This window comes from Cricetulus griseus, chromosome 10 (assembly GCF_003668045.3).
Source record: "Cricetulus griseus strain 17A/GY chromosome 10, alternate assembly CriGri-PICRH-1.0, whole genome shotgun sequence".
Classification (NCBI taxonomy): Eukaryota; Metazoa; Chordata; class Mammalia; order Rodentia; family Cricetidae; genus Cricetulus; species Cricetulus griseus.
This window is the reverse complement of record NC_048603.1, coordinates 6,377,144-6,404,844: the sequence shown is the minus strand read 5'-3', so window position 1 is coordinate 6,404,844 and position 27,701 is coordinate 6,377,144. Positions and strand designations below refer to the sequence as shown.

Here is a 27,701-nt window from a genome sequence, read left to right as displayed (position 1 = left end):
TCACACTGTTACAATTCTCCTTCAATGTATTCCAGAGCTACCCATAGCTACATGGGCGCAAAAAGACTTTAAAAATAAAAAGTCTATGCTTGCTAAATTCAACTTGGCAAAGGAAGTCTGATTTTATTGTCTTCTAACCTTTACGTTGTATTTACTTGGAAGAGCAGACAAGTGTGCCCATGGATGAATGAGTAGACAAAGGCTCTCAAGCTGTAGTACTCCATTTTGAATTGTGTCCTACCTGGAGATCCAGATGTCTTTAATCTGGGTTTTGCTTTCTGCACTATCTCCTCCAATTTTCTGTTTACAAACCTCTTCAGCTCCAAGGCAAGCTATTGTCAGTTCAATCTTAACCTCTTTTAAGTTTACAAGTATACTAGGGACTACTGAATTTTTCTGTCTCTTCATAGTCAGTCCTTTTAACTTGTTGACTTCAACTTGAATCTACTGGGCTAGTTCTAGGATTTGCTGTTCAATTTCTTCTAGTGAATTTGCCTAGACTTCAGTTTTGTCCTGAAAATTTCCATTTCATTTTAAGGCCTGGCTATTCTCCTGAGTCCCTTATGAAGCCTCCATCCCCACCCCCTAGTATATTGTATTCAGTTATAGTCCTCTTTGTTGAATATGTTCGTGACTTTTTCTTTCACTTTTATTAATGGAAAGCTTGTTTTTTTCTATCACAACCTGCCAATAATCTCTAGTAAGTCACAAATCACACAAGTCTTCAAAGCTATCACTACACAGTAATGTGCTACATAAATTATGTAACATCAAAATTACATAATACTCAAATCAAATGCTTGTTTGCTTTGTTAAGTTGCTTGATTTGTATTACCAACATATGCATATTTCTAAGCCAAGGGCCTAACGGTTTTCAATGAATCTTCATACCCAGTTCACTAAGATGTATCAAGAATCTATCTCATAAAATGCACTTCAACTTGACCCATTTTCCTTATTTGCTACCATTGTTTCTTGACCTAAATTAACTCATCTCTTTCTTTACAATAATGGCAATAGCTGACTTCTGTTTCTACCGATTATCTTTGAGTGAAAATTATCTAGTCACAGCACAGAAAGGCAAAAAGTTTGCAGTCCTGCTGCAAAACTTGAAAGACAATGCCTCAGTTGTAGGCCGCCTGCATTACCAGAACTCTATACCCTTTGCAATACCCATCTGCCATCACTTTGCATGTATAATTTACATTGAAAACACTACAAAAACAGCTTTTTAAAATTATAGTAATTCATTAATTTGTGTGTTTGTATCAAAACAAGGGAATGTTAAAGAGCAACTCCCAGGAATTGGTTTTCCCTTTCTATCATGTGAGTCACAGGAATTAAGCTCAGGAGGTCAAGATTGGCAGCAAGCACCTTAAACTACTGGGCTGTAATGCTGGAACTAAAAATTCTTACAATTCCATGTACTTTCTGTTCATGTAATTCCTTCTTTTTGAAATGTTTTCCACGTTTTGAATTCATATAGTTTCCCTTATGACTTAAAATGCACCTCAGCCTTTAGGAGCATTTTAGAAAACGTAGGTTCATCTTGGGTAAACTGGACTCAGCTTTAGCTTCGCTGAAACACACGATTGTACCAGCAGCATCCTCTTTCAGGCTTTCTCTGTTTTCATAGTCTCCGTTCATCTAAACATTATTCGCCACTCACACGGAAAGTCAAGACTTTCTTATACAGCGGGTCAATATTTTTTTTTTTTGTCCAGACACATGTGACATCTATATTATTTACCGACATGTTAATGGTTCTTCATATTGACTGTGAAAAGTATGTTAACACTATGAATGAATGTGTAATCTAATGAGTGGTTCTCTGTTCTGTGGCTAGCAATAGCTGAATTTGTGTGCAGGTCCTTAAAAATCATGTATGAATGATGCAGAAGCATGAAGAATGTACAAAGCTGGGCACAACAGCAAATGCAATTATGTAGGTAATGTGTAGAAAAAAAAAACAGAATTGATAAGCTTTGTGAGTCTTTGGGTGTTATGGATTGGGATTATGTCTAATATATAAAATGGGATCAATGCTGTTTCAGTTTTCTTATTTGCTACTCAGAACCCTGATCTATGTTTTGTTAGAATTTTTATGTAGATACATATATACCCATGTGAATGTATTCTTCTCGAACAAAGCTAAGAAAGTGCAATACATGCATATTGACACTCTTACTAGATACCACCTATGTCTCTTCTTTCCTTTAAGTGTAAGGGCTCCTAAAACTCTTTTTACTCCATTGTTTATGTTATCAATATTTTCCTTCCATATTTCACAGCTATGGCAGTTTTGAAAGAACGTAATGGAGCCAACAAGAGAGTAAAACTTCCTGACATTTCTAAATCCTAGACTTCCAATAAATACATACAATTATTCTACAATACCTTCACCTTTAACTACCAGTTAGAAATCCATTCACTGTTTACATGTCTAATCAGAAAGCACCCAAAATAAAATCTGAGGCATTCATGAACTGAATTTCAGTTGGCTTCTTTGGAATCCTGACATGCCCGGCTTGTTCTGAGTGCATTTTCTTGTGAGGCACTTACAGGGGCAGCAACTGTGGATCTATTTTATAATCTTCTTAATTTTTTTAACCAATTCTATTTTATTCATGTACAGTCTTTCTCAGCTACCCACGCACAGTAATGTCTTTGTTATTTACCTTCATATTGAGAGTTGCTACTTTCCCTTTGGCAATGTCAAAGTAATCTTCACACTGTCAATTTGGTTAGAATGAATTCTATTGACTCTCTAAAGATAGCGGCCTTCTGTTTGGTACTTGCTATGAGGCTGAATTTTTTTGTTTCCTTCACATGCAAGTAAAATGCTTCATTCTCCGAGGTCTGAGACATACACTTAAGGAGTTTCTAAGAAGTTCAAGGTTTAATCTTTCGCATAGTATTTCCAATCATAGAGTTCTTTCTTATCAGTCACAGAGGTCAAGCTTTCCACAGCCTTAGCAATTTTTCAGATTCTTTTTTTATAAGTTATTTTCTTCCTCAGAGATGTTCTAATGCATATCTCTTCTCCTGAAGCTATCTTATCCTTCCAAAAAAATGATGCTCAGATACATAATCCATACAAAAATGTTCCATACCCTGTTTCACAGAAGTAAGATTTACTGCTCCACTTTCCCCTTAATATCAGGCCCTGTTAGCTAGAGTATATTGTAGTTTATAAATGGAATTTTGTAACATTCTCTCTCAGAACCCTTTACACTTACTAAAGTTTGAGCTGTGGCTTTTTCCCTTCGGTTCAGTAGATTTCTCCCAATATTTTAAGATTCTACATATAAATACACTGTTAATATAACATTATAACCCCACTAATCCTATTAAGTGACCCCCTGACCTAATAGTCATACAAAGCCAGACAATCTGCAGCATTTTTGTGACATTTCATCATTTTTCTATAAAATATATTTTATTAAATCTTTGAGACTATCAAGTAGAAATGTATTTTGATCACATCTTTCTTCCATTCTTTACCTTAATTCCTCCCAGGGTGACTTCTAAGTCCCTATTACCCTTCCATATTTAAGTCTTCTCTAAAAAAAAAAGAAACCTAGAACATGGAGTCCAAATTGTACTACTTATTGGTGTGGAGTCATCCCCTGGAAAACGCCACTTGGAATGACTCTCCTCCATGAGAAGCCACAACTGTCAATAGCTCCTCAGTTTGTTGGGGGGGATCATGAGCCTTTCCTTCACTATTTGAATATTACCTAGATTCTTCTATATAGAGATTCTCTTTATGATATGCAACAAATTTCAATTAATAAGAATATGGAGTTTTAACTTATTTATAGTCTCACATGCTAACCAAGTAGTAAAGAAGAATATTTGCATCTTAGGCAAATTATATACTTTATATTTTTAGCCTCTTTTACTTAGAAAAGTTCCTCAAGCTGCTTCTGTTACCTCAATTTGTTGATTCAGATTTTATAAATACGCATGATAGTTTAAACACTGCAGTAGTACATAAAGAACAATAGAGCAGCATAGAGATAGTAGATTAACTGTAAAACCAAATGGATTGAAATCTGAACTAGTACAAGCTATGCCATTAATTTGTTTCAGGTTTGAATTCTCTTTCATACTTTTGGTTCCTCATTATCTGCCTCATTATCTACAGAAGTGACCTAGAGATACCATTTAGCCTCCAGGAAGGATTAGGCCTTTGAATTCTAGTGAATATTTTTAAAAACCTATCTACAAAATACAGAAAATGTGCTGTAAAAATATGGTTTTTTAGCTTTCATTTCATTGAGAATTACGCTGATAAGAAATGGTATTTTTTAATTTATTGTCAAGTCTCAGTGGATGGGAAATATCAAGGAATGAATGAACTGGACTTTGTAACTTTCTTGAGTTACTACAACAAGGAGTAATTCATTGAGTTTCCTTGCTTCTTATTCAAGTATTGAAAACACATTTTCTAACTCCACATGGTATTCGATAAGGAACTATGAAACTGTATTGAAAATGTACTCATAATCTGTGGACAAATGAGGCAAAATAAGGTGCTTCATATAAAACACGCCTTAATGTGGCAATACAAATAGTAAGTGAGCAGGATGCAGAATCCCCTTCGAGGCTGCTTATGATGAAATGAAATTGTGAATATGTAAATGAATAAAAATTTCACTAAGCTTGGCTTAGTAAAAAAATATTATAAATTGAGGATATCATCTACATTGATACTTGAACAGAATGGCTTAATATTAAACATTCTAATTGAGATTTTCTTAATGTTTGTATGGGGAAAAATGCCCATTTTCCCAAGCTTGATTTTTTTCAGCTCTGTATCAAAGTCGATATCGTGAATCTCTATACGGTGTGAGTTGGGGATTTGAGAATAAGGCCATGGAAAGCACGGAACAAGGTCTGGACACTCCTTAGATCATCAAAACAAAACTTGATGCTCTTTTGATATTCTCGACTTGAATGGAAAGTCATCCTTTTGAATCTCTAAAATAGCTGTTGATACAAGTTTCTTAGAAGAAATAAGCGTATGAAGTGTAAACCAACCCAGCTCAATTTAAATGTAGATTCTCAATGCCTCTAAATTTTAAAGCCAAAGATAATGATTTATTCAGTGAATAGAGGCTGAAAAAATTTTCAGGAATTTTGATTAATTAAATTTTAGAAATTTTGAGCTGTTTATAATATACTGAAATTATGGACTCTTAAGTATAGAACTTAGTAGTCACCCTTTATACTTTTGTACACTTTGGGCTATGAGGATACTGCTCTGAAATCTCAGACTCTTACACAGTGCTTTTCTGGAACAGAGTGTTTAAGAACATCAATACCGGCTTTTAATCATTGCATTGTATTTTATAAAATCTTAATTATTCTTTAATCATACCTATACAGACTGGTGGGCTGGGCTGCCAGAAGTATCGATTTTCTACCTGAATGCAGGTTATTCTCTCTTGTCCCTGAAGTTCATACCCAGGGTCACACTGGAAGACAACGGTATCACCGGGCTCTCGTCCATCCCCATTCCGTGTCCCATTCATGGGGACTCCTGGATCACGACAGGCAGTGGCAACTGAACCTATCAAAAGGCAGGATGGCATTTAGTTTTTATATTATCAAAATCAGTTTCATGGTTTCGAACTGAAAGACTTAACTTCTACAACTTTCCACTGTTTTATGTCTTCTTAGGAAACTGACTTTTAAGACGGCCTGAGTTATCTTTAAAACATCTATGAAATAAATGATTTTGTATTTCTTGAAATGTCTATGCATTAGTTTTTTCTAAGATGCAGCATAGCATGTGAATCACTAAATACTAGACACCCAAATAAATTTCCAAACTCTATGTTACAGACATTTCTTTTTTGTTTGTTTGTTTGTTTCTTGTTGTTTTGTTTTTTTGTTTTTCGAGACAGGGTTTCTCTGTGTAGCTTTGGAGCCTATCCTGGCACTCAATCTGGAGACCAGGCTGGCCTAGAACTCACAGAGATTGGCCTGCCTCTGCCTCCCGAGTGCTAGGATTAAAGGCATGTGCCATCAACTGGGCCTTTTGGCTAAGATCAAGTGTAGTATCTGTTCTTATCAGTTACACATATTTCTTTTATGTGACAAACACCCTTTCCAGAAACAACAACAACAACAAAAAAAAAAAACAATTGGAAGGAGTGGTTATTTATTTGGCTTAGAATTCCAGGATATAGCACCCCACTTTGGGAGTTCAATGAACTAGTCCCATCACAGTACACTTCAGGGTCAAGAAACAATGGACACATCTTTACTTTGCTACATTCATCTAGCTTTCTTGTCTCATACAGCTCAGGGTCCAGACTATGATGCTGGTCCCATATATGGTGAGTCTTTCATTTCAACTCCATTGAACCTCCTATAAAAATGCTTAAAGGTCCAAATGTACCTGATCTAGAAAATTCCTCAACTGAGACTCTCTTTGCAGGATATTATAGCTTGTGGCATGTTGACATTTAAAACCAATCATTCCACTATGTTCAAGTCACTTCGAGGGGTTGAAATGAATGGGAGAAAATAATTGTTTGGGAGATATCCAACTTACATCAGAGTGAGGGAGAGAGAAACAGAGACAGACACTCTCTCAACTCCTAGTAACAATCAAATTTCAAGACGAACAAAAAGATGTTTTTTCAAAGATCACCAAACATTATGTGGAACTATACTTCACATCTTTAAGTTGCAAAATGAAAACAAAAATCACAGAAAACCCTTTATGACTATTAAACTTTCTAACGTTAAATAAGACGACTTGCCTATGTGAGTAGGCTAACTGCTGGCAAAATTTTAGCTAAAACTGCATGATTATCCACACATTGAGGGACAACTGAAGAATGCTATGACATTAAGATACTTAGCTTTGTCAACTTGACACACTCCAGAATTACCCTGGGAGAGTCACAATGAGTGACAGTTTATAGAGACTGGCCTACAGCCAAGATTGAATGAGGGTGGGTGTACAACCACATGGGTTATACTCTTCCCTGGGTGAGGGACTTGAATTGTATAGATTAGAAATATCTAACTAAGCATAAGCAAGCTAACATGTAAATATACATACTTTAAAAAAAGATAACTGGTTAGCATTGTAGATGTGATGTGACCTCTTTCCTGTCACTTTGACTTTCCCATAATGATGGACTGTAATTAGGAATTGTGAGCTAAGATCAACATTTCCACTCCTAAGTTGTTTTTGTTTCAGTATTTTATTGAAGCAATGAAAATCAAACTAGAATAAGGCCCTCCATGAAGGATTGTTGCCGTTTGTTGTAGAACTTGTCATATACTTGCTTTATAGCCCAGAAGCTATAGACATAAGCATTTATCCCTACTGGAGGTTAAACTGTGGGAATGTGATACTCAACATAACAAGGTATGAATCCACACATAGCTGGTGTGTCACAGAAATTGTCATGCTAAAAGCATAACAGCAAGATTAAACAGTGTTTGGCTGCATTATAAATCATTGTTGAGGTGACTAATTTTTGAAAGTAGATAATTGATTAGTTGACAAGGTTAGAATGCATGAAGAAATGTTCAAAGGTAACTGGTTGTGAGTACTATATGACGCCTTGTAAGGTAAGTGTTCTATGTCTTGATTATGGTGGTTATCACAAAAATCTATAACCATGAGACAACTACAAATTAATAATACATTCTTGTGGAACTGCTAAACTCTAAATAAGGTTGGTGAATTACATCAATGTCAGAGCTCCCATGTTACCTGGGAAAACTGAGTAAAGTATGTGACATACACACAAATTGAACAGACATCAAGACTTGTTAGTACTGCCACAGATGAATTTTATCTTCTATGTCTTTAGTAGACAAGTATGTGAGTACATAGTCATGTAGATAGCCAGATGTGTAGGTCTATTATTTAGTTGAATAAGAGATTGTTAGACAAGTTACCTACCAAGAGAAGAATCAATGTAATCATCCACCAGACTTGCTATACTCATGTATCTGTACATGTATATGCAAATGAAAGAGTGATGCCTACATTACGTTTCAATGTATTGACTTCAGTTGTGTAGGAATCAAGACAATGTTCACAAGTAAAAAACTGAAAATGACAGCATGATACTAACTTTGACACCCTACAAATAAGCGGTAACACCAATCTGCACCTACACAAGGGCTGTGCTCGTATTTTTTAAAGTATTAATTTGTAAACAGCTGATTTGAAAAATGAAAAATATTGACGCTTTAACCAGATAATTTTATATACTTTTTTTCAGAATTGTGAAATTAAGATTTCAAGTAACATTTTACCCATCCTTGACAAAAATATAAATATCTAGACAGCTTTCTAAAACTCATGTCATAGTAAGCTGAGCACCAAAGTCTCATAGATATTCATTAATTTTACTAATACTGTAGCATTTCTGAACAATGGCCAGTGACCTTAAACATATGATTCCCTAAACCCTCAAAAAAAGAAAAAGATAAGAAAAAAGAAAAAGATCTCTATGTGTCAACTGCTATCATGTCCTCAATTTATAAATATGCCTAGGTGTGTTAAATAAGCTCACTGAAATTTATCAGAACCAAAGATGCTTAGCATGACTTAAAAGTCTGTTGGTCTACTTTTTAAAACTCACAGCATTAATAACACACCAGTGTTCTCTTTTCACTGTCACTACAAATCCCAGAAGCTACAAATCTTCCCAAGACATCGAATAATAAACATCAACACATTTTCAGAAGAGATATTTGTAATTAGAAAATTTAGTTGGCATAGTTCAAATACAGTCTTAAAATATTAACTCTAGCTCACGCCAGTTACTTCTGTAGGGATTATTTTCCTATAAGACTAACAAGGGAACCACTTAGTGAGATTATTGAGAAAAGAGAAGTAAGACATGAGGCAGATTTACATAACTACAGAAGGATGCTTGACACGTACGTACAGCATCCATGTTTGGGATCTTTTCCTTGGAAGGAGTGGCATTGTGAGAAACATGCAACAGACTTCAAAAAGAAAACTACAAGGATGGCTATTAATAGGAAAATTAGAGTTTTGGTTTATTGGGTGGGGACTTACTAGATTAATTTTACACATGCAAAATTTGTTAAGCTATGGCATTCTCATATATAACAATATATGATATATAAATATATTTCATATTTATATTGAAACATATGTATGTCTACACAGGCCAAGATAGAAACACTAAAAAGCAACAGTTAGAATGATCGGGTCATAGGGTAAAATGTGTATTTCTTACAAAGTTTTCTAGGTTTAATGATTTAAGTGAGACAAATTGTCTACAAAAAGAGGATTTTCACACTAGGCTAAGACTTATGTGAGAATATACATTTGCCTGGAGGTCTAATTGACTTGAAAGGAAAGAGGTGGTAAGGCCCTACTGTTCCATTTTCTCTCTGTTAATAAACAAATTAGGAGTAAGGTTTTAAAACATAGCAGAGAATGAGGGGGTTTAATGAAAGACCAAAGAACTCTTTCCCCAGTTGGAACTCCTGGAGTTCTAAAAGCAATTAGTTAAATGCCCACAGAAATAATTGCTTTGTAGGGATGCTATTGTTTTATTTTCTTCACTTATTCAAAGTTTGGATCCATACTGGTTGCCTTCTGTGTTTGTGAATAGGAAAAATTATAAGCATTTTAGCACCAACCATTCTTTTCCTCTGAATTAGTAGAAACAACAACCAATGAAAAAAATAACTGTTTCAGAAATTCTGCTATTTCTCCTAGGGATTTAAGAGTGAGACAGTGTCTCATAATTAGTATTATTATGAACAATTATTTAATATTGTAACTTTTTAAAAAGGAATTTGCCACATTATTTAGGAACTGGTAATTTTTATTTAATACAAATTTTTGCCCATATTAGAGCATACCACTCTAAAATTTTAAAATGCGGCTTTCATTTCTGTTGCTATTATATAAACTTTATCACCTCTTGGAACGTCTCATTGAGCACTTCCATAATTTAGCATAATATATAAAAGCTTTTGTAGAATAAATTGTATCATATAAGCTTTTATTATCTTTCTTATATACAAAACTCTGAAAGCATTATCAGAAAATAGTATATGGACTCACAGTATATTAACATACTATTTCTATTTTCTTTCTGAATTACTTTAGTTCATATTGCTTATATTTAATTATAGAACACAGTTTTGTTCAGCTATCTTCTAATACCTCTTTTGTATATACTTTTTTTATATTAGTATGTATAGTGACCAGAATTACCTTGGGTTGAAGAATGTTTTTACAGCCGTGTAAATTCTTCACAAAATATTCAATAAATTCATCACTTTAGAATGTTCAACATAATCTCAATAACAGCAGAAAAGTAAAAACATGAATAAATTCAAGATAGTATTTGTGCAAAATTTTATTCTACTCATATCATTTTAAGTTTCCTTTTAAAATGGTATAGCTAGAGAAGAGTAATTTAGTTTGAAATGAATTCACAATAGAAAGGAAAATTCCTGACCTAAGAGAGGAATTTTGACAACATTGTACATTGACAACAAATTTGAAAAATTGCTTCCCAATTTTGTGTTTCTATGTGTATATTTGTCTATATTCTTGTCTGTACAGGTACACAGGTACATGCAAGTACATACGTACCTGTGTGCTCATGCACATATGCATTTGAGTATACACACGTCTGTGTGTGTGTAGGTGCAAATACATATTGGCGTGCATACATGCACCAGAAGAGAACCAGACAGCTGGGGAGAGACCATTCCTTGGTATCTACTGTCATTTTGAGGCAGTATCTCTCATTTGCCAGGCGCACACCAGGTAGGTTATCTGGCAAACAGTGAGCTTCAGGGGTCCACTTATCACTTCCTCCTCAGTCTTAGGCATGAAGCAAATGCCACCATGCCAGCTTGCCGGCTACTTTTGCTTGCATCTGGGATAACAGAGTTCTTGATGCATTTAAGGCGAGCACTTTATCTATCTGCCCTACTCTTTTCTGTTGTTGTTTTAGTAAAGCAGTATTTCCCGGTATGGTTGCATTTGTTTCTAATAAAAATGAGGTTTTCTCTCTAGTGATTACAAAAGGAAATAAATTCCCTATGGCAAGTGTGATTTTCAAAGGGGAATACCTTTTATTGTGCTAAAACAAATATCAATTTCATTTTTTATTTAACATTCTCATTACCTGTAGTTTGAATAGACAGACTTGCAGAGTAATATAATTTTATAGCTACATTTCATGATCAATTTTTACAGGGAAAATTCCAAATATGCCCTTTTCTTTTGCTGTATTCCTCCCCCCCAAAACATGGTAACCATAGCATCTACCACCATGCCCAGCGTAGATCTTCCCTTTTATTTATAGCACCTACATATAAGTGGATCTTTAGCATACTGTCCCGTGCAATCGCCTCGTCAGCAAGAAGCAAGAACGACACAGGACATTCGGATCCTTCTGCAGTAAAGCTTTAATGCGTCTTGAGAGGAGAGCATAAGCTTACCAGAGCGGAGACCCCGAGCCAAGAATCCCGTCCCCTTATAAAGGCTCACAAGCTCTGAGCGATGCGTGTACAGCTGGGATAGGTGCATGACTCGTCACCCTATATGACGCCATGGAATAGGTGGGGCTAGGCAGTGGAAAAACACTGGGCACATGTATACCAACGTTGTTTACTTGATCCGGCAGCGGATGTCAGTGCCATCTTGTAATGGCGAATGTGAGTGCGGCTCCTCACAGCATACGTTATTATAGATTACTTTATGGTACAATTGAGAATTGTTTATGTACTACAAAAACATTGTTTCTAATATATCTAATTAGATTTGATATCATTTGATAATACAATGAACATAATCTACTGGTGATCATTGAATGTGTTTATCAAGTAGATGTGACCTTTATCAAACAAAACTTGACTCTGTGCTATGAGGAAATGAATCATCTTTTCAACAAGAAGAGCCCCTAAAAAAGGAGTCATTTGAACAAATAAATGCTTGGGGAATGAGTTAATGAATGAATATAAAATAGTTATTGATCATTTACATTAAGCCATATTTCAGAACAATGGTCACTTATCCCAACTATGTGGTATCAAGATTTATGTTACAGTGCAATTTGCTTCAATATGCTCTTATAACCTGAGGATGTGAGAACAAAAAGCACGAACTGCTGCTATATATAACCATTTTCTTATTAGTGTAACTTTTCTATGGTAGAAAAATATGTATTTGATTCACACTTTTTCTTTCTGTCTAATTGAGAGTGTACATTTTTTTGGAAACAGATATTCAAATATTTCACATTCTTGAAACAAGCACATGGAATATATATATATATATATATATTATATATATATATATATATATGGCCTTTAAACAAATCTGATGTCTTTAATATGATTGTTAATGACCTAGGGGAAATTAGCATTGCAGGTATTGTTTTCTCTTGAAAAATACACTGGACAAAATAAAAAAGAATAAACAAATTCACCACCCTCCTTGATTCTTGTTTGTCATTTATCTTTAAATATTTGACTATTTGTCATAAAACTGTTTCAGACCTTTAAAACAGACACAACCTTACATTTTATGCAGTTAAGTCAGCAGCACAATTAGATGCAGGAGTTAGTCTGTATTGCATAAAGAGAGGAATAATGATCAGTTTGTCTCACTTCTATAGATTTTTGCTCTCTTATCTGATAATCTTCCATGGAGGTATTTTACCTGTCTTTCCCAGGAGTAGATAAAATCTAAGGTTCCATCTTAACAGTTAAATATACAATTCTAGGAAATTATTGATCTTGGAAGGAGTTTATAACCAATTGATATACATTTCAATTTTGTAGTATACAATCATAATTCTTCAAGTGACTTCCAGAAGGCCATGGATCAAATTTTGGCCTTCACAAGACCTTACCTTCTTGTCTTCCATGCTTATGCTTTGTATTTTTTGTGTTGACTACAAACTAACAATATACTGCATACTTTGTCCTCTATAATGAAGGTCAGTTGGTAACTAGACTCCTTAACCAGGAGCACAATCAATCAGGATATACTTGTAATGCAGAGGGAGACCCAGAGGCAGAGTTTTTCCCTGGAGAATTTTATCTTGGTTGAGCATCTGGTCCATGAATGATCCATCAGTTTTATAAAGGATATTCAGTGGAATTATAAGGTCCATACTTTGCTAGTTATGCAGATAAGTGACTCCTTTCAGAATCACAATTTCTTTCCAGGATACATTATTGACACATAAAGTTGGGTTAAGATACCCTGAGGCATGATAGAGGACAAACAAAGGTCTTAATGCAGATTATAAAAAAACAAACTCAAAGCTCCTATCTTCATATACATCCTAGCACACATACATATGTTTCATGAATTCATATGCTTTCATTTATAAAGGTAAGTAATTATTGAACCAAGTAATAATATCCTTGTTAAGAGATACACATCCTTGAAAGATAACTCCGACTTAATCCCACTGGGAGAAGAAACAAAGTGAGAACACCAACAATACTGTTGTCCATTGTTATTCAAATTGTCAGAGACTATTCATGTACCTGTATGAGAAATTGGCTTATCATAACTTATGGATGATGATATGCAACAAGTTTTATGTAGAATATTAATATTTGGGTATGGTTGAATGGAAAGGATGCCTGTTACTTAGCAAGTCATTGTGGGAGGTTAGCTAGTTTGAAGCTAATTTAGGCTAAACATCAACTAAAAGCAGAAAAATGGGCCTGAGTTGAAAAGACATGAAACTAAGAAAGACATAGAAATTTACCAAAGCATGTATGAGAAAGTAATCAACCTGGGCATGTATAAGATTACAAGAATATATGATCTTGTGAATGTTAGAATCATACTAAAGAAAGAGAAGTGAGCCGGGCGTTGGTGGTGCATGCCTTTAATCCCAGCACTCGGGAGACAGAGGCAGGAGGATATCTGTGAGTTCAAGGCCAGCCTGGTCTACAGAGCGAGTGCCAGGATAGGTTCCAAAGCTACACAGAGAAACCCTGTCTTGAAAGAGAGAGAGAGATAGAGAGGTGCTGGAAAGAGTGGGTAGAAATTACAAACCCATATAAAGTGTTTCTTCTATGAATGGAGAAGCTGTGAGGAGCTGGGTAGAGAGTATGGATGCTGTGTCCTGGCAAAGATTTGAGACAAAAACTTTGTCTCAAAGTTTTTAAGGAAGATGAAACTAAACCGTAGGGAGTCTTACAGGGTGCTAGGAAAATGCCTCAGTCACATTTTATAGGAGTTCACAGCTAGAAGCTTGTGTCAGTCCCAGGGGGGAATTTTCAGTTGGACTTTTGCGTAAAGCTAAGACTTGAGTGACTCTGGAAATGGGCATTGTGAAATGGTGAATGACATCTTGGACATCAAGTTGGAGTGTCACCATTTGAATAGCAAGGTCCTCTTACATGATCATAGGATGATAGGATTTAGTTCCCAGATGGTGGTATGACTCGGGGGAAATGTTGGTACCTTAGAGGCAGAGCTATACTTGGAAAATATATGTTGCTGAGTGATGTCTTCGGGGCTATATCTTGCCCGGGTCTTGTCTGCAGTGAGGTAAAGACATCTCTGTTCCACACATTCACACTTTCGTTATATTTTGTCTAAGTGCAATGGGCCAGATAGTCATAGGCTAAATATTTCTAAAGTGTGTATCATTCTGTATTTCAATAATTAATTTTATTTAAGGTTTATTTTATTTTATATGTATGTATGCTTTGCCTGCATGTATGTATATGTATCCTCTTACCTGGTCATTGGTTGGTGGGGCTCAGAGGTTAATTTAGTGTACTATGTTTGCCCATGGAAGTCAGGAAAAGGCTCCCCTGCAACTGGAGTTACAGATGGTTATGAGCCACCCTGTGGGTTCTGGGAAACATAGTTTCTTTGAAAGAGCAACCAGTGTTCTTTACATTGAGCATCTATCAAAGCCCCTACACTAATTCTTTGTTTCATGGGTAAACAGTTTCTGTTTGCTAGTCTAACATATACTTAAAAGTTTTATTTAATGGAAGTGGCATGAACTCCCGAGCTAATTGAGAGCATGAGGGTGGGGGAGTGGGTGCTGCCACAATAAGAGCACAAGAAGAAGAGTAGAGGAGAAGAAATGAAGGAGCAGATATATTGAGTTGGGGGAAGAATAGAGGAGAGAGAGCAGGATGAGAGATACCATATCAGAGGGAGCCACTATAGGTCCGAGAAGAGATCTGGAACTAGGGAGATCTCCAGAGACCTACAAGGATGACACGATCTGACAGTCTGGGCAGTGGAGGAGAGGATGGCCTAGAAGCCCTTCCCCTAGAATGAGATTGATGACTACTCTCTATGCTATCCTAGAGTCCTCATCCAGTGGCTGATGGAAGCAGAGACAGACATCCACAGAAATACACTGAGCTGAAATCTGGAACCTAGTTGAAGAGAGGGAGGAATGAAGAATGAAAGGGTCTGTACCAGTTTGGAGAAACCCACAGAAACAGTTGGCCTGAAAAAGGGAAAGCATATCGACCCCAGATGCTCTTTGGGAGGCCAGTACGGGACTAATCCAGCCCCCTGATCATGGATGCCAATGGGGAGGCCCCTGCACTCCTGGTAGCCTCCGGAGGTGGACTGGCGTTTTGCCCTGGTGTGTGTGTGGGACTTTGAGAGCCCATCCCACTTGAAGGGATTCGCTCTGTCTCTGGACACATGGGGAGGGGCCTAGGCCCAGCACAGGAAGATTTGGTGGACTTGGTGGAGCCCCGGTTGGGGGCCCTACCCTGCCTGGGGAGTGGTGGGTGGATGGGGTGGGGGGTAGGTTGGAGGTGGGGGAGAAGGAATGGGGGTGAGGGGAGGGAGAGGGAGAGGGGAATTACATGTGAAACAAGCCTGTTCCCTAACTTGAATTAATAATAATAATAATAATAATAATAATAATAATAATAATAATAAAAAGAGAAAAAAATAAATGGAGCTCTGTGGGATTGTGTTGTGTTTTTCATCTGCAGTATTCCCAGATATAGAAAAATACTTGGGCTTATAGACAGTAGCAAAAAGACTATTTCAAATCTATTCTTGCTGTCTTCAGAGCTTTATCAACTCTGTCATTATAGGTTTGCCAAACAGCCATGGTCATCATTGCCTGATCTTCTCAAGATAGCCTTCCAGCTGAAGTCATTTGCCTAATACCCTTCTTTGCAGATATCTGTATTTTTAAGAAGGTTATATTTGGTAGATACTGAATATCATATCTACCTATAAATCCCATTATTACCAAAATAACAAGAACATCTTGTGATACAGTGATTCATTGCTAATTCACAAAATGGAACAAATCACAAATGGATTCACAGCACATTATAATTTCTAAGTAGACAACTCAACTGTTAGTATCTGTTTCTATATGCTTTAGGAAAAAAAAAAAAAAAACATTGAATCAACTTTGCAAATCATGGTCCAGAAGTTCTGTGTAGCTTTCACACCACACTGGAGTCTATGCCACATCTGGCTGTCAGAAAACTGGGTTCAGGGCAGTGGTGTCAAATAATTGTCCTACTACCATCCATAATCCATAATGGTGTATGGATTACTTATCTGGAAAAATACAATTTTATCTATAAATGTCCCCTTCACACTGTCCTGTGAGGGAAGTGTGAATTAATTTTCATCTGAAAGAGATTGGGAAATACTGGTATCAGTATTTGTCTTTCAGCTTTAACATTGGGTTAAAATCCCTCTGAGGAGTGCAAGCATACATCACATGCTACCGGATAGGTTCAAAACCTCAATGCTATGCTGACACTGTTAAGAATGGAAAATACAGGCGGATCTCTGTGAATTCGAGACCAGCTTGGTCTACAAGAGCTACTTCCAGGACAACATCCAAAGCCACAAAGAAACCTTGTCTTGAAAAACAAAACAAAACAAAACAAAACAAAACAAAAAGAATGGAAAATACAGGGCAGACATTGAATTAGTCATTATTTTAGGACAAGCACATCTGCAAATATTATAAGCAAATCAGGACACATAACATCTGTAAACAACATGCTCATAGTATCAGCCCATGGCAAGACTAATTCTGTGTAGGCGTTTTTAATCTATGCCAGAAGTGTGTATGACCTGGGTTTGGAAAATGACTAGGCGTTATTGGTCTTGAATATAAGCATAAGCTTTTCAAAGCTATGGAAGAGGATTTTCTGTAAAGAGAGTAGTAATTAGACTATATACTGCCTTTCCAGTGCACTGCGGATGGCTGCAATGTATAAATAAACAGTGAAAGCAAAAGGCTGATGGGTTGCTTGGCTGTTATGATAGCTGATAATGTGTGTCGCATTGATGCAGATGAGGAGAGGGAATTGCCTCCATCATACTGACATGTGCATGTTGGTGGGTTATTTTAATGATTGCCCACTGTGTGCGATACCGTTTCTAGGCACACAGGCCTGCACTGTAAGGAAAGATAGCAGAGCAAGCCATGGGAAGCCAGCCAGTAAGGTGGCATTTCTCCAGGTCTCTGCTTCAGTTTCTGCCTCCTGATTCCTGTTTGAGTTTTTGCCTTGATTTTCCTCTTCAATGTAGTGTAACCTGTGGTGATATATTGTTTAAGATCTAATAAAGCCACTGGAGACAGAATGCAAAGTTAGCCACAGTCATTGAAGCTGAGCAGTGGTGGCGCACAGCTTTAATCTCATGACTCAGGAGACAGAAGCAGATGGATCTCTGTGAGTTCAAGGCCACCCCGGGCTACATGAGAGTGAATCAGTCCAAAAGAGAAACAGAGCTCACACTTTTAATCCCAGCACTAGAGAGAACACAAGGAGCTCAGTGCAGTCTCAGAGAACAGCCCAGCATTCTGAGGCTTGGTAGAGAGTAGTACAGTCTGGAGATGAAATCTGAGGTTCAGTGGATCACGCCTTTGGTCTGAGCACTGACAGAGGTGAGAACTCTCTAGTGGCTTGGCTGCTTTGCTTCTCTGATCTTCAGCCTAAACCCCAATATCTGTCTCTGGGTTTCGATTATTCATGTTACAGCAACCTGTAAGCTTTTCATGGTCAGAACATTGCACAGGGGTTGGAATTTGTCAAGGTTTTAATCACAGAACAAACTCCAACAGGTACATAAGGTAGAGATTTTTTACATTTAATGACAGAGTTTTCAGTTTAAAACTGAACTCAGAGCATTAAATGCTTTTAAGCAGTAAAGTGATAATGTGGCTTTGCCTTCTGAAAGCCAGCCAGGCAGAAGTTCGGAGGAAAATATAGAAGGATAATGAAGTGAGTGTCTAGTTGACTGTTACCCAGTGCGTCCGACAATAATGAGGATAGGAACAAAGGCAGTGGTGTCATGGAGTCCTTTAAGGCTGTCAGACTCCAACCCACCCTAGTGAGGCCATCCATTTCTTTGAGAATTTTCAACAGTAGAAGTTAGGAGCCTCCGTGTTTTGTATTACCCAGCAGGTACTGATTCTTAATGGAGAGGTCAAAGATTGAAGAGCAGAGAAAATGCTGTGTCCGAATCAACTATTCTGTGGGCAAAATGACAGCGTGATACCTTCCTGTAGATCTGAAGTGAAACAAGATGGGCAGATTACAAATTCAAGTAGGGCTATAGAGGCTGACTGCTGAGAAGCCAGGGCAGCTCTCAGGACAGCATGAGGTGGCAGTGTCAGGCTTAAGTATCTCTGATTAAGCAAGAGTGCCCTGCAGATTATAACACCAAAAGGCAAAGTGACAGGATCAACAAAGCATGAACACATCATGAAACTGAAGTTTTGGCAACTGACGGTGGCTTAGTGAAGACTATAAAGTTGCTTTTCAACCTACATTTCGGTTAAATGCCCTTTATCCTAAGCTTTGTGAAATGAGTTTTACTGGCTTTGTTTCTGGCTACTGACATTTGCTTTTGTCTATCATCCCTTCATTACCGGTTATGCTGTCTTTCAATAAGCAACAGCGATCTCTTAATTGAGCAAAATTAAAAAAAAAGTTGGAAATTAGATGGGGGAGGGCACAAAAAGAATGCTCAAAAGAATCAGAGACCTATTTATTTTAATGTATGTGATAATACGGTTCAAATTTTTAAAATCATGTGATTATACTAAAAATGTGGACTTTAATCCGTAATTCCATCTCCCACTAAGTCCCTTAATGGAATGCCTTTGCCTGTGTGTCTTTGTCGGCTGGGTACTTCCAAAGAAATAGCTAGGCTGATGAGACTTATATGTTGTTGGCTTTGTAATGTGGATGCAAGTTACTTGGCTTTTATTTTGTCAGCAAAATTTTCTGACTTTGAGTGTGCTAGCCCTGTGCTAGGTGCCAAGAATCAGTCAGCAAATAAAACAGACATGTTTCTGTTATCTGGGTGCAATAGTGATGGACTCTGTCCTCAAGAGAGATTTTTGACTAGAATGACTCAGAAGTAGCTTGTATTAATTAGAAGCCACGTGTAATTCTCTGTCCCCTCCTTTTCCATACAATAATACTTTAACTGTGTACAAAAATTATTGTACATCTATGACCTTTATATCTTTTTATTAACTGGATCATTCCTTCCTGTACCATTATTATTACCATTAAAATTATAAAACTTGGAATGTTTTGATAAAATTTGTAACATAATTCATTTCTCTTAATAAGCTGATTATGTACAAATGAAAATCAGGAGCTGTATCTAAAATACAGATTAAAAACCCTCAATCAACTGCCCCAGAACTAGAGATTTAGGTCCTATGTAAAAGGTAGAAAGGAATCACTTCCAGGCAACAGTTTTTAGTTTTTATTCAGACTCATAAAGCACTCAAAACAGAAAAAAAGGATTGTCAATAAAAAAAAATCTGCCTACTCCAAAGAAGAAGAAGAAGAAGAAGAAGAAGAAGAAGAAGAAGAAGAAGAAGAAGAAGAAGAAGAAGAAGAAGAAAAAGAAGGCAGACTGAGGCCAGCCTGGTCTCCAGAGCGAGTGCCAGGACAGGCTCCAAAGCTCCACAGAGAAACCCTGTCTCGAAAAACAACAACAACAACAAAAAACTGCCTATGATATGACAATGAATTATGATTTTCTAGACTTCCCTGTTTTAGCTTTTTAAAACATAATTTCTAATATATCTATCTGGAAGGTTAAAATTACCTTAGATTCAGTCAATGAATTATGTTATTGCTCCTAACAAACCTACTTTCTGCAGAGATGTTTGCATCAACAAAATGATTCAACTTGTATCTTGAACAGCCAAAGTCCTAATTAAAAGCTTTCTAGAAAAGCAAATTGCCAAATCATTTATTCTGATCTGATCTTTATTTAAAACACATGACAACTAGGGCAAGAAGAATTTCCAAAGCAGGGGTATGAGTATCAAGTTTGGATGACCTAGCAGAAATTCAGTACCATGTATTAGAAGCAAGATGTAAGGGGAAAGGCATTACAGTGAAACACAGCACGGGCAGCAGCGTGTGATGAGCGTGTGTATGTTTGTATGCACGCGTGCGTGTGTGTTCATATGATATGTGTGTATGGATTTGCTTGAATAAAGGGAAGATGCATTTGGAGACTTACAAGGGGATTAATGTGCTGAGTGTGTCGTCCTTAGCAGACTCTACTAGAATGAGTGAGTGGGTAGAACGAACACATTTGTAGAAAAGAATCATCTAAGTGGGTTCTGGAGTTGCCAGCTATGACCTGCAGGCTGTCTTCGTCTTGCACTGGTGGATAATTAGCCCATAGTCCGTGCACATACTCTCTAATACACTTGATTACTTCGACAATTACATGTTGTTTTATATAAGGTCTTGTTTCAGCATCCATTTTACGGGGTGTGCTTGTCAGTTTTGATGTCAACAAGGTAGGGTTATTTGGGAAGAAGGAATCTTAACTGAGAAAATGCCTCCATTGGATTGGCCTGTGGATACGTCAATATGGCATTTTCTGGGTTTGTGTTTGATATGGGATGGACCAGCCTATTGTATATGATGCCACCACTGGGGAGGAGTTTTTGGGATGAGTGAGAAATCAGGATGAAGAAGTCATATGGTGGAAGCCAGTAAGCAGCATCCCTCAATGACTTCTGCATCCTTTCCTGCCTCCAAAATGCTGGCCTATGGAGCAACTGCCCTTACTTGCATCAATGATGGAGTGTTCTTTCATAGCTGTACGCTAAAATAAACCCATTCTTCCTCAATTTGCTTTTGGTCCTGGTGTTTTCTCACCTCAATAGAAAACCTAACTAAAACATAAGGTAAAATGGTTAGATCCAAAGAAAAATACCCTTTTCCAAGAGGCAAGTGTGCTGTCTTCCTTTGCTTTGAGTATTTGTAAAGTGACCAAGATAACAAACAGACTAAGTTATAGAAAGACCAATATTGCAATTAAAAATGTACAGCTGAAAAATTCTGCTTACTTTGACACACATGTATGTATATATACATACATATATATCTGCAATAATGACAGACTAATAACCGCTAAGCATTTTCTATTCACCAAACCTGAAATTAATCTAATTTCAGACATACGTGGACTACTTTCCAGATATCTGCTAGTTATAGGACAGTTACTGTGCACTAATCTGTGAATTGGGTGCTAGGAGATATTTTGTATAGTTGTTATTGGGAATGAATGAGATATTGTACATAAAGCCAAAAATAAACACAAAATAGGGTTCTTGGTACTACTAATCAAGAGCTAATTTATGAAAGCCATTTTTTTTTCTCACTAGAGAGCCTTGGAATCTCTGTAAACATGAATTACAAAAGATGATGTTCATGACCTAATTCATATTAATTGATATTTTCCATAATATATTCATACTCTGTGTGACCTTAATAAGTGAATTATGAGATTCAAGTGGCGGTATCCAATTTGATCATCTATTGCCAAGGCAGGTTCATTGATGTCCTCATGTCACTCATGTCCTGTATGACAGATGATGTATCTACAACTTTAAAATGACCTACATTGCAACACATACAAAAATAAACCCCTCATTTCACAAAAGTTTTACACAAATTCCCCAGGGAAGAATGCAAAAACTAGACTTTCTGTGTTATGAAGTCACAGACACTTGATTCTGAAGCACATTTACCATTAGTATATACAGAGCCCCATGACGGTAACTCTGTCTTACTCATGTTCAGAAATCGAAGCTGCTGTCACATGACCATCCAAAAGAATGGGGGTGAACACTTCTTTGGCATCTTTCTCACGATTTAAAAAATGGCATAAATTAAAAGAAAAACACAGAAATCATATAGGGGACATGAATGAGAAGCTAAATGAAGAACAAACACAACTGCTAGAGGTTAGACGGAACGTTCTCATAGAACTAGAAGTTCATGATTTTAGTAAGGTCACAGGGTAAATGAAGCCGTGACTGCTTTCTTCTTTGGGTGCTGGAGATACAATCTCAGGTCCCCATAAGCACATAAAAAGTACCTTCACCCACTGAGCTATCCCACAAGCCCCTACTCATTTTTCATTTTTAAATATATATATATATATATATATATGTGTGTGTGTGTGTGTGTGTGTGTGTGTATACATTTTATATATGTATGGTAACTATAATGAGATAAAATAATGTATTTTAGCATTCATTATATTATGTTAGCAATTATGTAAACTATTTTATTATATATTACATTATTTTGTATGTTCATCTTATCATATATATTATGGATTAATTATATAGAGCATTATATAATGTTATAAATATAAATAAACTATTTTAATAGTGAAAAATAATATTCTTCCATGTATTTATTATTGTATATTATTTATAAATAAAATAAAAATAATATTAACTTATTTCCCATCTACAAAAATAGCACACCTCTAAATATTATGATCTATGGTATTCCAGCCTTAACATACCAAACCAGAGTAAGCATATTGTTTCAAATGTGGAAAATCCTGTATTTGACCTCACGTAATTAGTCTCAGTGGAAATGCAGGTGTACAAATAGTTTTAGGATAATATGTGAAAGCCATATTTCTAAGCTACATTTGAAACATAAATGAAATTTATATTCACAGTTCTGTCACATTCCTAAAATATCTAAGTTAATTTAAATTTCTACAAACTAATAAAAATTTGTGAATGTGAAATACTTTTCTTTTTCTTTTTTAATTTAAATTAAAAACAATCTTATTTTACATACCAATCCCAGTTCCCTTTCCCTCCTGTCAACCTATGCCCCCCACCGACCCCTATCCTACTCCCATTCACTCCTCAGGGAGAATGAGGTCTCCCACAGAGGATCATCAAAGTCTCTCATATCATTTTTTGGGGCTGGATCTAGGCCCTCCCCCATGTGTCTAAGTTGAGAGAGTATCCCTCCTTAGGGAATGGGCTCCAAAAAGCCCATTCATACACCTGGGGTAAATATTGATCTACTACCAGAGGCCCCATATATTTCCCAGACCTCCAAACTGGCATCCTCATTCAGGGGATCTGGAACAGTCCTATGCTGGTTTCCCAGCAGTCAGTCTGGGACCCATGAGCTCTTCCTTGTTCAGGTCAGCTGTTTCTCTGGGTTTCTCCAGCCTGGTCTTGACCCCTTTGCCCATCACTCCTCCCTCTCTACAACTGGATTCCAGGCGTATGGCTCAGTGCTTAGCTGTGAATCTCTGCTTCTGCTTCCATCAGCTACTGGATGAAGGTTCTAGGATGGCATTTAAGGTAGTCATCAATCTCATTATAGGGGACGGGCATTTAAGGTAGCCTCTCCTCTATGGCTTAGATTCTTATTTGGGGACATCCTTGTGGATTCCTGGGAATTTCCCTAGTGCCAGGCTTCTAGCTAAGTCCATAAAGGCTCCCTCTATCAAGGTATCTCTTTCCTTGCTCTCCTTCCTCTAACTCAACTTTCTTGATCTAAGCATATATAAAATTTTGTGATATGATTACTTCTTTTGCTGTATCATTTTAACACCATTATTATTTTGAGGATTGTTGCTTAGACAATGGAAAAAAACATGGAAATGATATATAGAGCGAATTTTGGTTCTTCTTCCCAAGTATGTTTTGTTTTACCTGCTGTGAAATAGGAAGATCAGAACCTATATTTAACCTTAATCATACAACAAAGCAAAATATGATAAATTTTATACTTAGTATGCATTTCTTTCTATATTTAGAAATAAGCACAAAAAGCTTACTTGAAAACTGAATTGCAAATCCAGATTTGCTGATATAAAAGTCTGTATCAAATTGGATAGTCACAACGTTGAGTGTGCTATGAATCCCATCCGGAATAAGAGATCCACTGACTTCTTTTAAAAGCATCTCATTTTCTGGTGGACCGTCCCAAACTCGGAGTATATCATGTGATGCTTCTGTATCGAAAGCAAGAAACTGTAGGCTGTGGGAAAACCAAACAACGTTGATTATTTTCAATCAGGAAGAGAACCATGTTAACAACACAATAGAACTAATACATATTGTTCCTTTACTCTCTGAAGCTCTTTTTTTTTCTTAATTAGAGAGCAAATGCTGTAACAGCATGCATCACCAGAAAGAATGGTATTTAACTGAAGAATTTCTTTCCTTAGGACAATAGCATTAAATAGTTTATTTCATTATTATTGCAAATTACAGAAGGATAAATATTCTTTTCAATTTTCATCAATTCTAACTGTGGTAACAAAAGTGGATAGTTATAAAGGACATCCTATTTGCTACTTGCTTTGAAACAGGCTTTACTAATACTTTGCCTAATTGTTGTAATGACCTTACGGGGTGGAAACAATTGCGATCTCAATTTTACAGATACAGTGAATGGAGTTTAAACAGATCAAATCGTTGCTGAAAGAGTGGCTGAGTCACATTTGTCTGACTGCACAGTACATACTTTTGCCCCTGTATCATATTGAAGCTGTTCAACTTTACATAGAATCTGTACAATATTATTATCAGTTTACCTTTGGTAACATGGGGAACCTTAGCTAGATAGACTCTACATATGGTTAACATTTGATATGTGAACTCCCACAGTTTTCAGTTTGGGTTATGTATTAGTACCAAAATTTGTTTGTTGATTACAATATCCCAGTGTCTTGCTCAGATTAATTGTTAAGTGCAATGCTGTATTTACATGTCATATATAAAACTATGTATGACATTAACAAAAGATCCACAAGTTGAGAAGAGCTCCGCCATGTCCTGTTCTGGGTTCCTTACATTGCCTTACAAAAGAAATGCCACAGTTCACACTGAATGCGGTAGAGTTCACCAACTTGAAACCTGGCTGAATTTCATGTATGTCAATTAGTACATTTTTCATGCTAGTTTAAACAACCACTACTTTTAAGGCCGCTGTGAGTTCTTATGATGTAACTAGTTTAAATATCAAGTACAAGGGGTTCAGTTATTAACTTATACCCAATCAAAGCCCTAAAAGCAAAACCAGAATGGGTGCTTATTGAAGCCGATGTGTGTATTTAGGAACCAATGGTTTGGAATTTCTTAGGCTTCTGGGATAGCAGCAGTTGAGAAGTGGGGGAAGGTTAGGTGTGGCTCTGGCTTGCTCCTTCGTCTCTTTTATCTCTCCACATTTCCCCTCAATATCGATATAAGGGAAAATGCGGAGAGATAAAAGACCTATTATTAAGACCTATTAGAACTGTTGTGACAAGAAAATCCTTAATAATTTGAAGAAAGAAAGTGAAAATTCTTTACCTTACAATGTTGCCTGGATCTACCTCAATCATCCACAAGCAGCGTAGATTATTGTCATACGGAAAGGGATAGCCAGGGGACAGGATCCTTCCAGATGATTCTCCTTTGAAACGGCCCCCACATTCAGCTGGTGAAACACAGCAACATTTCAAGTCAACATTTCTCACCAACGTTGTCAAGGCAATCTCCAAACTTCTCAAGAGTATGTGTGTTCGTGTCAAGGAAAATGAAGATTTGCCTTTCATCTTCTTGAAAGTAAATATTTTTAAAAACTCCCATAAAGTTTTAATTGAAGCAATATTTCAAGTATAATAAAGCACCATGCAGTCTCTCAGGTCATATAAAAGACAAAATCCAAGCCAAATTGTAGAATAAACAAGAGGACACATGCAAAATCTGTGAACCTGGCTTGAAAACATTTTAAGATGTGTTATTAAACAATGATTGTCTTATGTGGGAAGCAGATGGCAAGTTGCTCAGTGCTAGTGAAGGGCTAGGTGAATAATTTATCTCATACCCCACCCTCTGAGAAAAACTCACCTCCTCAGGAATGCTAAGCTCAACTCTCCTCTCATTCCATTTCAACCGTTCCAAACCTCTTCTCTTTTTAATGTCTTACAAGTCAAAGTGGTATTTCCATTAGAGTCTTTACTTCAGTGAGACATAGCATAGTTTTGATTTAATATGGCCTCTAATTTTTATAAAAATGTATTGAGTTAAAATGTAAGTACAGTCATATAATCTAGTTAATATATATATTTTTTTCTTTTAAGAGATTGTCTCTGTCATACAGTTTAACACTGCTGGGATGTCTGAGTGACTTTCCACTCACAACAATATATGTTTAACTTTCTGTACTGAGAGAAGGGTGAGGACATTAGAAACTGTTTAGACTACACTCATACACAAATCAGAACTGCAGCAACAAGGAAACCATTTGCAATACATTATATATTTAAGATTTCTACAAATCATTCTTCTACTCCAGACTAAATATGTTAGTAAAAACATACTAACATAAATACTTTAAAAAATTCTTAAATCTATTTTTGTTTTTTTGGTTTTTTTTAAGGAATGAGGTGGAGATGGAAGAATAAGAATGAGAGAGCCTGCACACCTGAAAAGACAATCTAAATTACAGCAACTTTGTGAGTGATGTGTGAAAGAACTCAGGAGACAGAGGTAGGTGGGTCTCTGTGAGTTCAAAACCAGCCTGGTCTCTACAAAGTGAGTTCCAGAACAACCAGGAAAATTTTTCATACTGGGATTCTTTGCCTGTTATTCTTTCATTGTGGCTAAGTCTAGAACTGTATGTAAGGTTTTTCTTCTAAGTATACCTTAGTTCTTGTTCTAACCATATATACAGCAATATAAAGCCAACAAAATCAGATTAAAAGTCAGATCTGTAGCCGGGCGCTGGTGGCACACGCCTTTACACCCAGCACTCGGGAGGCAGAGGCAGGTGGATCTCTGTGAGTTTAAGGCCAGCCTGGTCTCCAGAGCGAGTGCCAGATAGGCTCCAAAGCTACACAGGGAAACCCTGTCTTGAAAAACAAACAAAACAAAACAAAAACAAGTCAGATTTGTAAAACTTTTTGAATGCCTTTGAAAGTAGTATAATAGTTTGTGTTTTTAAATATTAATAAACCTTTATAAATATTATAATGATCACCTTGTATAACTTTTATATCAGTAGTTAGCATTGTCTCTCACATAATTCAAGTCACATGGATGTCTCCTTCTCCCTGACAACTCTAATCCATATACCCTGATTATTTTCTGTTGTTTGAATTGTGTGTTCTACAAATTGAAACTTGTTTTTCTTTAGCATTATTAATATTATTAGGAAAAAGGGGTCCAAATGAGAAAGTTTCATCTTTGGTGACACCAACACATAATCGCTTAAGTTTATTCTCTCCATATACACAGTTGTTTCCTAGATCAATATATTATATTGCAATACTCTGATTTTTAACTTAATTAAAATGTCAGCTAGACTACAGAACTTAGTTATTACACAACTGATCTAGGCATGTAAGCACCTAAACA

General features: G+C 36.5%; 1 protein-coding gene and 1 pseudogene across 3 annotated transcripts in view; one reads left to right on the top strand and one right to left on the bottom strand.

The window, feature by feature from the left end:
* LOC100774887 (CUB and sushi domain-containing protein 3) overlaps positions 1 to 27,701 on the bottom strand; it is a 1,055,385-nt gene that overhangs the window by 256,145 nt on the left and 771,539 nt on the right. For all 3 annotated transcript variants that reach the window (XM_027431430.2, XM_027431431.2, XM_027431432.2), the window contains 3 exons: positions 25,653 to 25,779; positions 24,134 to 24,336; positions 5,387 to 5,578 (listed from right to left, as the gene is read on the bottom strand). In XM_027431430.2, the coding sequence (XP_027287231.1) occupies positions 5,387 to 5,578; positions 24,134 to 24,336; positions 25,653 to 25,779 (522 nt within the window). The remainder of the gene's footprint in view (positions 1 to 5,386; positions 5,579 to 24,133; positions 24,337 to 25,652; positions 25,780 to 27,701) is intronic.
* Positions 6,034 to 6,227, top strand: LOC113837436 (annotated as a pseudogene).